The 15,111-nt window shown below is 38.3% G+C and overlaps 3 protein-coding genes across 3 annotated transcripts; 1 reads left to right on the top strand and 2 right to left on the bottom strand.

Moving 5' to 3' along the window:
- Positions 1-88: 88 nt before the first annotated feature.
- Positions 89-9,646, bottom strand: LOC105566046 (prostatic acid phosphatase-like). Its single transcript, XM_012019751.1, has 8 exons — positions 9,572-9,646; positions 3,984-4,182; positions 3,100-3,188; positions 2,038-2,136; positions 1,729-1,968; positions 1,314-1,499; positions 707-1,042; positions 89-355 (listed from the first exon to the last, which is right to left on the bottom strand). Exons 2-8 carry the CDS (start codon positions 4,036-4,038, stop codon positions 179-181), a joined length of 1,182 nt encoding a protein of 393 aa, XP_011875141.1. The 5' UTR covers positions 4,039-4,182; positions 9,572-9,646; the 3' UTR covers positions 89-178.
- On the top strand, positions 8,706-11,914 carry LOC105566045. Its single transcript, XM_012019750.1, has 6 exons — positions 8,706-8,878; positions 9,617-9,913; positions 10,128-10,252; positions 10,328-10,445; positions 11,000-11,166; positions 11,372-11,914. Exons 1-6 carry the CDS (start codon positions 8,750-8,752, stop codon positions 11,595-11,597), a joined length of 1,062 nt encoding a protein of 353 aa, XP_011875140.1. The 5' UTR covers positions 8,706-8,749; the 3' UTR covers positions 11,598-11,914.
- Positions 11,915-11,995: 81 nt separating this feature from the next.
- Positions 11,996-15,046, bottom strand: LOC105566048 (snRNA-activating protein complex subunit 1-like). The gene is made up of 5 exons (XM_012019753.1): positions 14,776-15,046; positions 14,456-14,585; positions 14,023-14,320; positions 12,973-13,307; positions 11,996-12,470 (listed from the first exon to the last, which is right to left on the bottom strand). The coding sequence occupies exons 1-5, from the start codon at positions 14,804-14,806 to the stop codon at positions 12,377-12,379; spliced, it is 888 nt and encodes a 295-aa protein (XP_011875143.1). The 5' UTR covers positions 14,807-15,046; the 3' UTR covers positions 11,996-12,376.
- Positions 15,047-15,111: the final 65 nt, after the last annotated feature.

Below are 15,111 nucleotides of genomic sequence, written 5' to 3' on the forward strand. Positions count from 1 at the left end.
TTGCCAATGTATCGACGTTTCAAGTAACGTCTTGCCGAGAATCGTTAACTGTGACGAGCTCTGACGTTAGTACTTAAATAATTTCTTACAGTGTTCCTTTATGCATTAAATTATTTACAGTGCACGTACAATAAAGTTTGTAGCGAAATATTTGAATTGTAATATAATTCTCCTATATTTACGGCGGCGGCGGAGGCGGAGTTGTATAGTTACTGTCGACCTTGCACTCCTGCTCCCAGTCGTTTGGTATCATCGGCTCCAGGATCTCCACAAACTTGTCCAGTGGACACACGACAGTACATCCAGGTATTGTCATCATGTACGGCTCGTGAGTTGTTGTATTCCTCAGAAACACCTGTCGCAGGAATATTTTCGTCATTCAACAATGCTGAGAATTAACTGTTAATGTCAAACCACTGATTGTGAGACATTGTTAGAAAAGTCACAGGTATCGCTGAAACTTTCAGTACAGAGCTCACGCACTTTTGCTACCATTGTATAAGTGTTTAAAAAGCTATCAGGATTTAATATTTTATTGTCCTCCCAAGTTTGACTAACATCCAAAGGCCCATAGTTTGAACCATCTTTTATCGATAAAAGCGGCTGATAAGCCACTTTTAGAGACACTTTTATCGATAAAAGAGGATTCAGAATACGGCCAAAGTGTTTAGAAATTCTGATTGAATTGCTTGTGGAAAATGAATACCTGAACGTTCCAGTCGCCCTCGTCCTCGTGCAGTTCTATCATCGTCATGATGTTATAGTACGGCAGTTGATTTGACCAGATATGCATTGTGTCCAGCAGGGTGACGATAGTGCTGTCGTGGCCGATGTACATGAACATTTTTCTCCGCTTAGGCTGTTGAATGCCTGCCTTTCTCGCCCGCATCTCGTCGATGAATTTCTTCAGCATGGGGCCACCCTTCAGCCTGCGGCATTCGTCGTTGTATGTGTTGAGCTGCAGCTCGTACAGGGCCAAGGGTGTCAGCTTCTCGGGATAGTAGTCCTTTGTCCACTCCGGCAAGACCAAGCCCATTTCGTCCTGTCACAATTCGGACAGTTAAAAGTTTTCATCGAAGAGCTGGGTACACATATGCAGCGTTGGTCACAGACTGATACGATGGCTGCGTTTAGTAAAGGAAGGTGCTTTACAACTGTTGGAAAATTCGTGAAACCGATCGGCGTATCCTCTTGATCTTGAATGAATTTAAGAATATACGCCAAACAGATTCAAGAATTTTGCAACAGTTGCAAAGCAGCTTTTTCTGCTGAACGCAGCCAGTAATCGCTTAAAAAAACATTAGATAGACTACTTCAGCCGACAACGTGGCGTAAAGCGAGCTGACATCGTCGACAGTCGTGATTGGCATGCCTGTCAAGTGCGTGAGGTTCGCGAACAATTGCTTGTTGTCTTCGTGCAACTTCCGGACTTCCGGCAAGTCGTTCGCCGATGAGCGCAGTTGGGTGTACCTCGGACACGTGTTCCACACTAACATGAGCTGGAAAGATTTATGCACTGTATAACAATAATTTACAAAGAATAGAGGCTCTCGCGGTCCATTGTTTTGGATTATGATATCACAATTACATAATTTTCAGGATAAATTTTAAGAAAAAAATTCTCTTCGCGTAGAAACGACCGTCACATGCGGTGTGCATTGAAATACTTCAAGAGGCATAAATAAGTTAAAAAGTATTGAGAAGGATCGATTTACAGAGGCGCTTTACCGTATCATCTTCACGTTCCTGATAGAACAGTGTGACTGGCTGCCAAGGTAAATTAGGTATGAACGACTGCTCCTCGTTGGGTCTCCACAAAGCGGCGGCCTCCACCATGCCCGACATCTTCGTACGGTCTACAGCGGTGGTCTGCAGATAGAATATGTCGGGCTCATACGTTGAGCCTAGGAAGTTGTCGTAACGCTTCCGCAGAAATAATCCTTGATTGTACTGGTTTCTCCTTCCTTTCTAGTTTCATCAGTTAGAGTTAAGTTCAATCCGTAAGACAAGTTCGTTGAAAAGAAGCAGAATATTTACATTTGTCAGCTGACCCCAGCCGTAAGGCTCCATAGTATCGTTGACGTGAGGATCACTTGGATAAGTGTCCACAGGTGCTCTCTCCCCATGTCTTATTACCTAAAAACAGGAAGATCTCACGTATCACGCGATATTAATTTCGTTCTTTAAAGCAAATCAATGGTAATGATCGTTTTAGTTGTTCCCGCACAAAGGATACCCAGCACCTTTTGATTTCGGAGAATTACGTTACTTTGATTAAGTTGTACGCAGCGATGGCTACTTTAATGATTACATTTAATAAAATTCAGTAAACTGAGAAATATATCCAGTAGATAGCAGATTTGGCTTCGTCGAGTGATTAAAAAAAATCTGGGTTATTTTCTCTGAATAAAACTGAAGCAAAGCGAAGAGAGGATACATACAGAGAATTGTTGTCCCTTGATAACGTTAATCCTAGCACAAATACAAGTTATCTGCTCATCCGACTTTTATGAGAGAGAAGTTGTCGATTTTGAAGAGAATGACTATGAGGCGGCATGAATTGATGAGACGTGATAGGATGCTTGAATCTTGTTTAAATAGTTTTTCTTTGCCTGCTAAAAATACACAAATTTCATTTAATATCGACCAAAAGAAGAAAGCTAAGGAAAACTTTATAAAAATTGAATTAAAAAGAAGAACGAAAACTTATTTATTGTAAACTATTAGAATGACTCGACGTAATTTTTTATGCATGAGAATATTGCTTGTATCAATATAAAATGATTGAAATAAAATGCAATTAATTACGAATAATGATGATTTTATTAAATGATAAATTAAACGAAAATCGCGAGAACGGGCTCAAATGCTTAAAAACTAACTGAAAATATATATTCTATGAACAAAATTAAATTTATTTTGGCATTCAATATACCGTTTTCACCTATAATTTTTGTTGATCATTAACGTTTAAGAATTATCATACTGGTGTATATGAAATTAAAACTTTATTAAATTAGTTTTCGAAAATTTAAAGTTTTAAAACTTCGAAAGGCGTAAAAGTTAATAAAACTTTTATTATATCTAATGTGTCTATACCACTGTAACTAATCGCAAAGTATTCTTCTTAGTTTTGCGATACGCCGTGTCCTCCTCCGTAGTTGGAATGTTGGAAAATAAAGGTAATCCTAAAAAAGTAACAAGTTTTATTAGAGGAGAGTCCTCCATTATGAGATAGGATTCTAATACGAGATAGCAGGTTTTCGACATCCAAATTTAATCACAAATCTTTTTTCGCAACGATTACACAATCTAACAATGAACTTTCCACTAAACAAATTTTACTCCAAGGGCAATAAATTTAGGATAGAAACCCCGCTATTTCATATTAAGAGTCTAGATAATAGGGGAATTTTTTCTACACATACACGTTGCTAAAAGAAATTATAAAATTTGTAATAAATTTGTATAAATTATACGAAGAATTTTATGAAAATTTTTTTTCGAGAAAAACCTTAGGTTTGGAAGTACGTATGGAGATTAATTTTTAATTCGGATTGTGATGCCTCAGATACATATCTGTCAAAAAGTATGAAAATCGAATTTTCCTCACGTACGTGTTTTTTATTTTTATTTTTATATCTTTATAACAAATTAAAAGTCAGAGCTATCCACACACGGACATGGCTCTTCTTTGTGTGAATATCCTTTCCATCTTTTGTCCGACAAGGCCGCGCCGAAAATCGTCGACAGCTTTGTTATAAGCAATTATTACAGGTATCTGATAAAAGAGACGGAAATTCACTTCCTGAGATTACATCTGAAAGGTCGCAGATGAGAAAAAAAGACGCATTTACACTTGTCTCTTCACGTACTTAATAGTAGACTCATTGGCAAAATTTTGTAAGAGCTTCTTTTTTAACGAAAGTTCTGCACAGCGTGAGGCGAAGGAAGAAAGGAAGAGACAGAAAGAATTGATTTACCTAACGTCAGCGTGAGTAGTGCGAAAAGAGGAAGAGCTGTCGCCGAGGGGATCATGCCGAATTAATCGCGGACCAGAAGGGCTGATTGGTCCACAAATAAACCTGTAAGAGAGACCGTGAAGCACATGCGGACGTGTACGATCGTGTACTGAGGGGGATCCGTGACACGTGCGCGTACATAAATTCAGGCATCCCCTCTCTGCGGAAAAGTAATTTGCTTTTTGTACGAAACCGTTCGACAATTATACATATGCATTATTATCTATTATTTGCCTGACTCATTGCTTCACTTATTTGTCTTGACAAAAGCTAACGGTAATGTAACGGCCTTGTGGAATTTTTGCGTAAACTGAAAAATCAAAAGGCGATGTCTTTGGAATATTTGTTCAGAATAATGTTTTAATATTAATCGAGTTTATGTATTGCACATTGTTTACTGTGTAATACACTTATCTTATGCAAAAGGCAGCGAAACCAGTGATCCATATTCCATACCACATATATGTATAACACGCTATATTCGATAGATTATTTTATTAACTATCAATATATGTATTATATCGCCAGTGAATAATAAACCAGGATGGAGAATTGATTTGACCTAACTGGCCACTTTATTAAAATTAGGAACACGACGTTTCGGCCATGGATTTTGGCCCTTAAAGGGCGTCGTGTTCCTAATTTTAATAAAGTGGCCAGTTAGGTCAAATCAATTCTCCATCCTGGTATTTTATTAACATTTGAAAAAGATTTATAGTAGTGCCAGTCGAATGTTCTACGAACATAAGATAAATATAAAAGAATAACCTATGGAATATTCCAAAGATATTAAGAATATTCTTAAAATGTTAATAGGAGTGTCTTGTGCTATCTGGGTATCGTGTGTCGGTCTCCCGGAAAGACACTCATGTACAGTGCGAATCACGGATCGTCGGGCCTTAATAAATTCTGGCAATTGTTTAATTAATGGTGACGAGTTTTATTTTACTGCCAGCAAATCCCAGAGAAACCCCCTACATTTTAGAGCTTGTGATTTATTGACAATTAATTTTGTCGAACGTCTTATTATTAAATAGCCGAATCAATGTTGAAGTCGCGAATATTCAGTTTTCTTTTCTTTCTCTTCTATTATGAATACTGTACGCAGCTAGTTGTTTTTATAATTTCTTGTTGTTGTCATGCTACGTAAGCAAAACGTTATATAATAATATACGCCCGCGAGTGTGTATGCGCGCAAGTCATTCCAGAGCATTTCCGGAAGTAAGAATTATTACGAAGTTGTATTATGATGTTCTTGAAAATATTCTTAATTTCTTAGATCTGAACTCGGAAGAGGATATTTAACAATTTGTATATCTGTTATTATATGTTGAAACTTATTCTCTGTTAAAAATTCGCACCATAGATCTACCCGTGTAAAATTCTTTCAAATAAATTAGTTAAATATTACCAAATTTTTAATATAAATATATTATATAATAATATTTGTAATTTCTCTCTCTCTCTCTCTCTCTCTCTCTCTCTCTCTCTATTTTCTTTCTAATCAACGCGAAATAAAATAAGAGTGTAATCACGTGCGTAATGCGACGTGAGCAAGATTTTTAAATAAACTCTTGCAACGTAAAGAAAATATTATCTTCCTGGAATTTTACTTTCTCAGGTTTATCGTGGGGCAACATGCTGGAAAAAAATCACGCTGATACGAGATCGTAAGACTATTAGTATCTCACGGAGATAACTAACTAATATGTATACAGTTAATTTGCGATAAATTTAACAGATTACGACGCAATTTTTAATTTAAATCTTTGACTATGTAACACATAATATGTATATTAAATATATATTTCTTATTATATTATTACAAGTATTACATAATTTATATATTTAAGAATTTATAAATTATATAATATATATAATATACTTATTCTTAAATATATAATGTAAATATATAATATACTTAAACTTTTTTCTAATATTCTCAAGAAAATTATGTCGAGGCTCTGTATCGTATTTATTATGATCTATGTATTGTAATAAAGATAAGAACTATTTCGTAATTATATTCTCTAACTTGTGCAATCTTTGCATAGCATATATGTTTTGCACAATATGCACAAAGTCTTCAATTACTGTGAAAAAGAATTCACGGTTTGCGCAACATAATAACAACAAAATGTGGAAATAATTGACAAACACAAGAAGAACACAAAGGATTGAAAAAGAATTTGCAATTGTTTAACGATTTTGCTGAAGACTCGTCGACTTGTTAACTCGACGAAACGACTTTACAATGCAGAGGTTGCGTCGAATGTGAGACAATGTATTCGAATAATAGATTCGCAACCGTGAAAAATAAGATGCTTTTTCGCCAAGAATGGGAATTTTTATCTAACGTATACCTCGTGTCTTTGTGTTTTACCTTGGCAATGTCCGGAAAAACATAGAAATTTTCTTTACACGAGGCGATAATTTATGCAATTTTGATCGCAGTTTCGATAACGCGCAACTGTTAGGTCGAAAAAATTCCACTAGTATACAAGATAACGTGTTTCTTTCCTTTTTGTTACAACGATTCTCCCGCGAAGAGTTATTGTTTTTTCTGTCATTCATTGATTTTTCCTGCGCGCTTGCCATAATTAGATAGATAATTAAGCGTTAAAATGCAAGTTGAATTAATTAAAGTCAGCAATCCTTGAATTGTTAACCGAGTTGTCGCAACGATTTTCCATGCATTGATTCAATTTATAAAAATGCATGCTTCAATCTGCACTTTAATGAGTTTCAAGAACTAAACACTAGTTGCATATGATCGAGCATGATAATTACGATAATTAGGAAATACTTTATGTAATGATTCATCAATAATCGTCTCCAGCACGTGCAGGCGAGCAGGCAAGATGGAACGTGATAAAATGAGACGACTTCTAGACGTTTCACGAGATACTGGCGGATGACGAGTGACATGATACTCGTATCTATCCAATTCGACGAATAAACCCAGTTAGCAAAATGTTAACAGATTGGCAGCAGATTTATCAGAAAACCCACGCAAAACCATAGCCATCTGTGCCAGCAGAGTTTGCAAAATCTACGCAGTCAACAGATTGTCGGCAGAAACCGAGCAGGTTCAGTCACATGAGCAGATTTTGTTGTACTTCTGCTGACATGCTGGCAACATGTCGAATATATCAGTTCCCGTATGCAATCTGCAGTCTTTCCGCCTTCAAAATTTGTAGTGGGCATTTGACAAAATCTTGCCCCGACAGATTTGGCTATCTGGGAATTTATAATATTGTAAATTCTACAATTATATCACATAGTATTTAAATATTACAAAGATTCGATCAAGTTGTAAGACTAGATTCTGACGCGATCCTGAAAATTGCTCTTCGGTTGAAAGAGTAAATTCATTTTCAATAATAATAAATTCGACCATTTTGTGTGACCCACACAAGCAATAATGGGAACGCTATTTACGGTCAGGGCTGAATCTTGAGGCCCAATTATATTTTCTGCGCATAGAGGAAAGTCCCCTATTATGAAATAGAATCCTAATATGGGATAGCGGGGTTTCTGTTAAATTAATAGGCATCATCAGTTGATTCCATCACGAATCTATTGCCCTTGGAGCGAAATCTGTTTAGTGGAAAATTCATTGTTGGATTGTGTAATCGCTGCGAAAAAAGATTCGCGATTGAATTTGAGTGCAGAAAACTTGCTATCTCGTATTACAAACCCATCTCATAATAGATAACTTTCCTCTACGTCTTTTTCCATTAAAGCAAACTCGCGCCGATAACTTTTCGATCTAAAATACAGTATTAAACTGATAAAACAGTATAGTTATTTAAATATCATTCAATATCACGGCCCTGACTGTGAATGGCGTCTCTATTATTTGTTGTGTGAATTTTACTGCTGTCATTCAGCTTATCTTAATCCTTCTGTTCATATCGCGCGAGCGGAGACCCACGTCGGCCGCGGGGGCGCTTCCGGGTCTGCCGTGAACAGATCATCGGCTGTTCTTCCGACCGAATATCGCCAGGGCGACCGAGATGCTCGCTTGTCAGCGCGGCGTCAATCCGCCCGTGCGAATTTCCGCTTCGAGTGAAGCTTACGCGAGCGAATAGCCACGGCGCTGAAACGCGGTCTAACCGTCGCTCGCGGGGAACCCGAAATCGCATCAATCGTGGATCACGCAAGCGAGGCCGGCCAGGCGGCGGTCACCAAGCACCGGAAGTCCCGGCGCAAGAAGTCGAAGAACACGACCGCCGCCGCAGCCACCGCCGCCGCCGCCGCCGGCGACTCCAAAGTGCGTTCCCTCGTTTTCACCCAATTGTTCCCCCTCTTGCGTTTCTTGCCATTTACAATTTCATTCGCGATTCATTGTAATATCGAGTCTTTTCTTACGGTTTTAACGATCTGACCTCTTGAAGAAGACCTAAGATTTCTCGATTGCCGAATGAAATTGTTGAATCGGAGGAGAGAGAAGAGCTCGCGGGATCATCTATCAGCCGATCAGAAATTTGACTCGAGATTTTACAATTGCGAACAAAATTCCAAGAGTCTCCAGATATTTAATCTCAACGTCGAGATCCTCCCGAGGCTCTTCACTCTCGAAAGCGAGCGTGGTGCAATTTGCCATCGAGATAAATAAATTAAATAATAAGCGCCGACTTGTATTGTCCCTTGAGGCGAAGGAAATGGCCAACACCTGCACCGAGTTCCGGAAGGAGGCACATAAGTCCTTCGTCCTGCCGGCGATGCAGACAGCGCCGTCGTATTCAGTAACAACGATACCAAACCAACCGAACTCAACGACGCCCATGCGACCCCGGTCCCTTTACACCGCGCACAACTATCATCCTCAGCCCGACGATCTCAGTTTTCAAGTACAGCCAATCCTTCAACTCCGTCCTTCGGCTCTAATCTGTCTCTTATCTCGTACCGTAAGCGTAGGACGTGTTTGGTTTTACAACGAGACTTCCCGCCGGTAGTAATCCCCGAACGTATCAAAAGAAAAACCAGGCGATTTCAGAAATTTAGGCCGCACACCTTGGAAAGATAATTGGGGGGATTAGTCGAGGTGAAGCCTAATCTGCAACGCGCTCTTTGCATCGAGGAACATTCTATCTTGTGCACGTTGATAAATTGTACATTATACATTGTACGATCGTACGTTGTCGGCAAAGTTTTGAAGCGTTTTGACTTGCTTATATAAAACGGAATGTTTCTAAAGCACATTGTGTAGATAAGGCTTCAAGCTACCGGCACGCAGGAAGCGCAGAGACACATATCCTTGCACAAAAATAGATGTATTTTGCAAAAATCTGTTTCATTCTACGACCACTCATCGCATATACGAGATTACTTAGACACGTAGCAATAAGAATTGCGCTATTTTACAACAGTTGCACGCTAAGATAAGATAAGGCGGTAGTAAAAAAAGGAAACCGAGTGAGAGAGAGGAAGTGAGTAAGAGAGAGAGAGAAAAGACTCTGTTTGCAAAACTTCGGGGATATAGAAGGCACGTTTGCCGATGTAAAAATCTTAAAATATAATGTATAGAAATTTGTTATCGTGACCTCTCGTGTCCTCGATGATTGAGCTTCTTCCGGGCGACCTTGTAGCGATACAGCGAGCTGTCCAAGTACTTCGAGCCCCCGGCCGAGCAGTGGAGCGGTCTGGGCGGGGCGACCGCGTACTCGGGATCGGCGGCGATCTGGCGGCAGGCCAGGAAGTCGCTCGGGCCTTATTACGCGGCCGAAGAGGCCTCCATCTATGCGGAGAACTGGCGCGAGCACGACGCTGACGTCGGCGTCGGCGGCGCCGTCGCCACCCCCCATGGTACCATATCGCTGAGGCTGCACAACAGGATACGCGTGGATATGACCATCGACCGCGCCGTCAGGGTCATCAACTTCAAGGTGGCCCTGCAAAACGTTTTTATAATTAAATTATTGCCGGCAATCATAATAGAACAACAAATTTTAACTGGGGGGAAACTATTGTCGATAAGAGATTTTCCTCTTAGCGATACAGAGTCGCGTATGCAGTTTTGAGATTCATGAAACGAGGGTTCTAATCGAATCCAAGAAAAATCCAGATTATCTAATCGAATCCAGTCTCGTGTCCTTGTAGAACAACATTGTCCTGTCGCTGAGCGGTTCCGGAGCGGCTGCCGCCTTGCTGCATCCCAACGGCAGGATATACCAGTACGGTTCCCGAGTGGAGATTGTCGCCCACGACACGCACGGCAATAACAAGTTGGTCCAAGTTCTATCGCCGATTGAGCGCTCGCTAATTAATCCTCGATTCATTAATCCTCGGTTCCGTGTCAGATACGCGAAGATGTGGTACAAGGGGGTCAGTTTCACGTCGGAGCAATGCGCGCTTGTCTACCTCGTGGACACGGCTGGGACCAGGACCACGACGGATTCCTTCTCGGATATGAGTCAGGTAGAACGAGAGATAAAACTGAGATTTGCTTTACGCTCTTGGATTAATCGACTCGAAATCTCGCTCCACTTCCGACTCAAAGCGCGCTTAATTACTCTGATTTCTGGATCTTTAGATTGAAATCCGTTTTCTCTCAAATTATTCATTTCTCTGATGTTTCAACTAATGTCAGCTTCTTACATTCTCGGTTTTGCAAACCTTGTACAATGAACGTTTCTCAAAATTTTTGAATCGACAATCTTACGTTATTTCTTACAATTGAAAATTAATCGTTCTGATTGAAAATTATTTATCATGTGAAATCTCTCTTAAAACTGCTACTGAAATGCTCTGCTTCTTATATGAATATTTCTACAGAAAATTAGTTTCAATTTTAAAAAAAATTATACATAAAGCATATTGTACAGAGAACTGAAACTTTTCTCTTTTAAATATCGCCTTAAATTATTTTCCCCAATAACTATTTAGAAAAAGAGCAAGACCACGAAAAGATTGTGAAAGAAACATGGTTGATGAAGAATGTAATTAACCTTTCGCAATTCTGTAACTTGTAGGACTTTTCGTTGAGTGTCTTTTATTCGGGCTCTCGTCACGGACCGGCGTGTCTGCAGGAAGTCACGGCGCATCTCAGTACAGCTCAATACTGGCAAACCGACGAGGGTGTTGAAAATTGGATTATTAACAACGTCAGAGTATCCCAGACTCCCGATGGCCTTGTCAGGTATTAAAATATAACTCACGAATCTAAATAAAAAATTTAAGGATAAAAATCGAGAAGGGGTCTGCTAACCTGATATATTATTATTAATAAAATATTATTGTTTTTCTATATTAAACAGATATGCGTCAAAGAGCAATTTTTTGTTACATCTTAATATTTTCGTAAATTTTCTTAATGCATTCTTAATTCCTCTTATTCCATTTAGGATTGCACGAAATAGCAATAAGTATCAACTACGCACATCGCCCAGCAATGGTACAGCCTCGTTGACGACGCCTTTCCTGCACTGTACCGCGTCCTTGGGACAAACGTCCCATCTGTTTGTACGTCGTGGCGAGCGTCGCATGCACTACGACGGTACCAGCTTCATCGTGAGAAATGCGGGTCACAGTGCTGGCTTCGACGATAATAACCAGTTGAAGGTCTACTAGTTCAAGAGCTCTGTGATATATATCTCCTCGCTTAGGGTTTATCTATGAATTAGCATCGACGAATGTGGCCAGCTTTCATTACTATATGGATTCGAGCACGTTCTGGTGCTTCAAGCAAAAAAGAAAGACAAGATCATCTTTCGTCGAGGTCTTAAGCCAGAGTGAATTAGACCATTATTGAAGATTTTAATTATGCCCGCGCTTCCATGTTCAGAGATTTACTCTCAAATCTTATTTTCCTAGAGTTTAGTAATTTAATTGAATTGTCTATCCGATATGCTGGTTCGACCCAGCAAAATGTTCAATAAAGGATTCAATCAAGCATTTTATTATGCAAAATTAACATTTAATTATTATCGTGATGTATGCCTTATACAATAAAAAACGTCTCGAGAATATACAAAACATACATGCGTTTATTTTCTAGTACACAAATTAACCTTCTAGTTCTATGATAACGCTTTGATTATCTTCTTTGGTGTCACATCTTGGTAAGAAAAATTTTATAAAGTTATCCCGAAGTTTTATTAAGCCTATAAGATCACAGAAAAATAGAAATTCAAATAGCACTTCACTCTTTGTGATTCCACAGTGCAAATTTCACTCAATTGAACCGTGGACTCAGTAAAGTCTATAATTTTAAAATCTCATATCTTTCTCTCACGCGCACTTCGAGTCAATACCTGATCAACACTTGAATCAATTCTTGCATTATAATTTTTCACTATAACTTTTTACAAAGCAACGCCGAGTTATTCTTCATATCGCTTCAGACTCCCCTAGTCTGATTGTTCCAATTCATCTTCCGACTGAAGTCCTTTTTCAAATCCTCGGCCTATCTTGGACAGGACTTGATTCTTACGAAATCGCATGCTACAGAAAAATTGCCATTATAACCGATACTTTAACTTTTAACAGACATTTACCTAACACCTTCGAATTTAATATGAATACAAAATCCATGTGCCATCTTTATGTGTACAATATTTGCATCTCTTTGAAATAAAATGACAAAAAAAAGAATTTCTTTATATCTCTTTCAGATCGTTAAGTATAGAGAGAAATTTTTTCAGTAATTTGTGAACGAATTATTGAAAATCAGCTGTAAATTATCTATAGAGATAAAAATATAATAGAGTAATATTTTTATTCAATAAAAGCCACATTTCATCATAAGAGATCATTCAGTTTATTCTAAAAATCCTATTTCTTTTTTTAGAACTTTGTGTAATTTGTATAAAAAAAATTGAAAGCTTCCATTTTCCTTTTATCTTTATTCTATACTCTTGATCCATCTTTTCATATAAAATTATTATTAACTTTGTGACTTTGTATTATTATATTATATTTTCTGAAAGTGAAAAAAGTTACATACCGCTTTTGATCTTTGTCGCTTGATCCTGATATCGATGATGCCGCTGACCTACCATAGCCGGTGTTCACTTCAGATTTAACAAATATTCTACTTTCCGACTGTATCTTGCGAATGCTATTAGCAATACTGTCTGCTAAGCTCGAGTCGTACAGTTGTAGGCCACTATCTCCCTGAGCATCGTACAAAGCACGCTTCTTTTCTTCGTAGGCCTCGCTGTACTGGCTGATAATCGATAGCAGTTTCTCTGGCGATGCTAGTTCTTTGATTTCTGGCATCAAATTAACGTCCAGTTTAGGCTGTTCTTGCTTCTGATAAAAGTGCCTCTCGATACCATACTGTAAACACAAAATGCTCTCGAATTTATCCCTTATATTAGAGAATACACATCTTTTAGCAAATATAGAAGATAGAACGGCATTTTGTTGCAAAAATACATTTAAAAAATATTTAAAATAATTTTAAACAAAACATAAGAAATCGTTCACAGTATTAATTTTTTTTTCATAAAGAAGTTACGATATCAAAGTTGCGCAAATTAAAATAAAATTTATATATAAAGTCCGCTGTTATCAGATAGATTCCTAATATAAAATAGCGGAGTTTCTGCTGAATTAATAGGCATTATCTGTTGGTTCCACCATGAATTTATTACTCTTGGAGTGAAAACTGTTTGAGTGGAAACTTGATTGTTAGGATCGTGAAATCGTTGCGATTCGTGAAAGAAACGATTTGTGATTGAATTTGGACGTTGAAAATTTGCTATCTCATATTAGAATTCTATCTCATAATAGAGGACTTTCCCCTACTGTATAATAATTCATTCATTATACAATATTTTACAACACACATTAAAACTATTACATATAATAAAATATGATTCTGTAACATGATTGTGAGATCAAATGTCTTAAGAAAAACGTGATATTCCAGGATATATTTTCTCGTAAAAAATTCTCGAGGATGTAAATAATCAGATGCGTTCCAGTGAAGCAAAAGGCAGGACTAAAGGAAACAATAGCATAAAACAAAAACCGGACAGAGGTGCAATACCTGTCTGTCGCTAATGCTGTGAATGAATGCACGATCAACAATCAGCTTGCACAAGATGTAGTTTGCGTCGAGAAACTCCTCTTTTTTCACTTGATTGTGCAGCTCCAACAGGCAACTCCAATCCGTCATGGTCATTCTAATCTTCAGATTTTTCACCGGTATCTTATAATACACTCCGTACGTAAGGTACAGGGCTCCAATACGTTCCTTTAAACTCGACGCATTCACCAAGAACTGTTTCGTTATGCAAAGAGCCTCCTCGCAGAATACTGTTAACGTGCTCTCGGAAGAGTGAAAACTGCAAGTTTTAAATCTTTATTAAGTAATTCTCCGACGATTTAAGTCTTGAGGGGAAAAAAGCGTTTGTAAGAAATTTATCAACATTAAGGGGCGACAGGCCTTTCTTTAGTAAAACAAAGTGCAAAGTACCCACGCGAAGACCAAGCCAAACTGCATCTCTTTCCAGATCTCGCAGAAGTACTGGAAGTGAGTATTGTAGGTCAGCTCAAAGCGCGTTATCAGTGTCTGGCAATCGGTGCGGAAGGCCTCCATCAGGCGCTTCTCTGTTAACGGGAGACGAGCATTGAACAGTGTAATATAATCATCCCTTATAAATTTTGCAATTCATACAAAGTAATTCCTATACACTGCTTCTAATCGGTTGTCATATTCATATGCAGAGGAAAGCCTCCTATCATGAGATAGGATCCTCAAGTGGGATAGCGGCGTTTCTATTAAATTAATAGGCATCACCTGGTTCCATGATGGATCCTGTTGGTTCCATGATGAATTTATTGCCTTTGGAGCGAAATCCGTTTAGTGGAAGAAAACAGACTTGTGATTGAATTTGGGTGTTGAAAACCTGCTATCTCATATTAGAAGTCTATCTCATAAAAGAGGACTTTCCTCCATATACAGCCTCGGCCAAAAATATTTGCCACCTATGCGAAACCTCAATAACTTTAAATTCTTTTACATTCAGGTTAAATAAACATTTACTTTGTACATTTTCACATCTATTTGATATTCTTAAACTCATCGGATAAAATGGCTGTTTGCATGTATAAAGGCTGGTCTACAATACATGAA

The sequence above is a fragment of the Vollenhovia emeryi genome, unplaced genomic scaffold, assembly GCF_000949405.1.
Source record: "Vollenhovia emeryi isolate VEMERY1.0 unplaced genomic scaffold, V.emery_V1.0 DF939147.1, whole genome shotgun sequence".
NCBI lineage: Eukaryota > Metazoa > Arthropoda > Insecta > Hymenoptera > Formicidae > Vollenhovia > Vollenhovia emeryi.

Excerpts from the sequence above, each read along its gene's own strand:
- LOC105566046 (XM_012019751.1), bottom strand. The coding sequence starts at position 4,038 with ATGATCCCCTCGGCGACAGCTCTTCCTCTTTTCGCACTACTCACGCTG. Across the intron at positions 1,500-1,728 it reads AGGAACGTGAAGATGATACG|CTCATGTTAGTGTGGAACAC; the intron begins GTAAAGCGCCTC and ends AAATCTTTCCAG. Across the intron at positions 1,043-1,313 it reads ACGCCACGTTGTCGGCTGAA|GACGAAATGGGCTTGGTCTT; the intron begins GTAGTCTATCTA and ends GAATTGTGACAG.
- LOC105566045 (XM_012019750.1), top strand. The coding sequence starts at position 8,750 with ATGCAGACAGCGCCGTCGTATTCAGTAACAACGATACCAAACCAACCG. Across the intron at positions 9,914-10,127 it reads TCAGGGTCATCAACTTCAAG|AACAACATTGTCCTGTCGCT; the intron begins GTGGCCCTGCAA and ends GTGTCCTTGTAG. Across the intron at positions 11,167-11,371 it reads ACTCCCGATGGCCTTGTCAG|GATTGCACGAAATAGCAATA; the intron begins GTATTAAAATAT and ends TATTCCATTTAG.
- LOC105566048 (XM_012019753.1), bottom strand. The coding sequence starts at position 14,806 with ATGGAACCAACAGGATCCATCATGGAACCAG. Across the intron at positions 14,321-14,455 it reads CAGTTTGGCTTGGTCTTCGC|TTTTCACTCTTCCGAGAGCA; the intron begins GTGGGTACTTTG and ends TAAAACTTGCAG. Across the intron at positions 12,471-12,972 it reads AGCGACAAAGATCAAAAGCG|CATGCGATTTCGTAAGAATC; the intron begins GTATGTAACTTT and ends ATTTTTCTGTAG.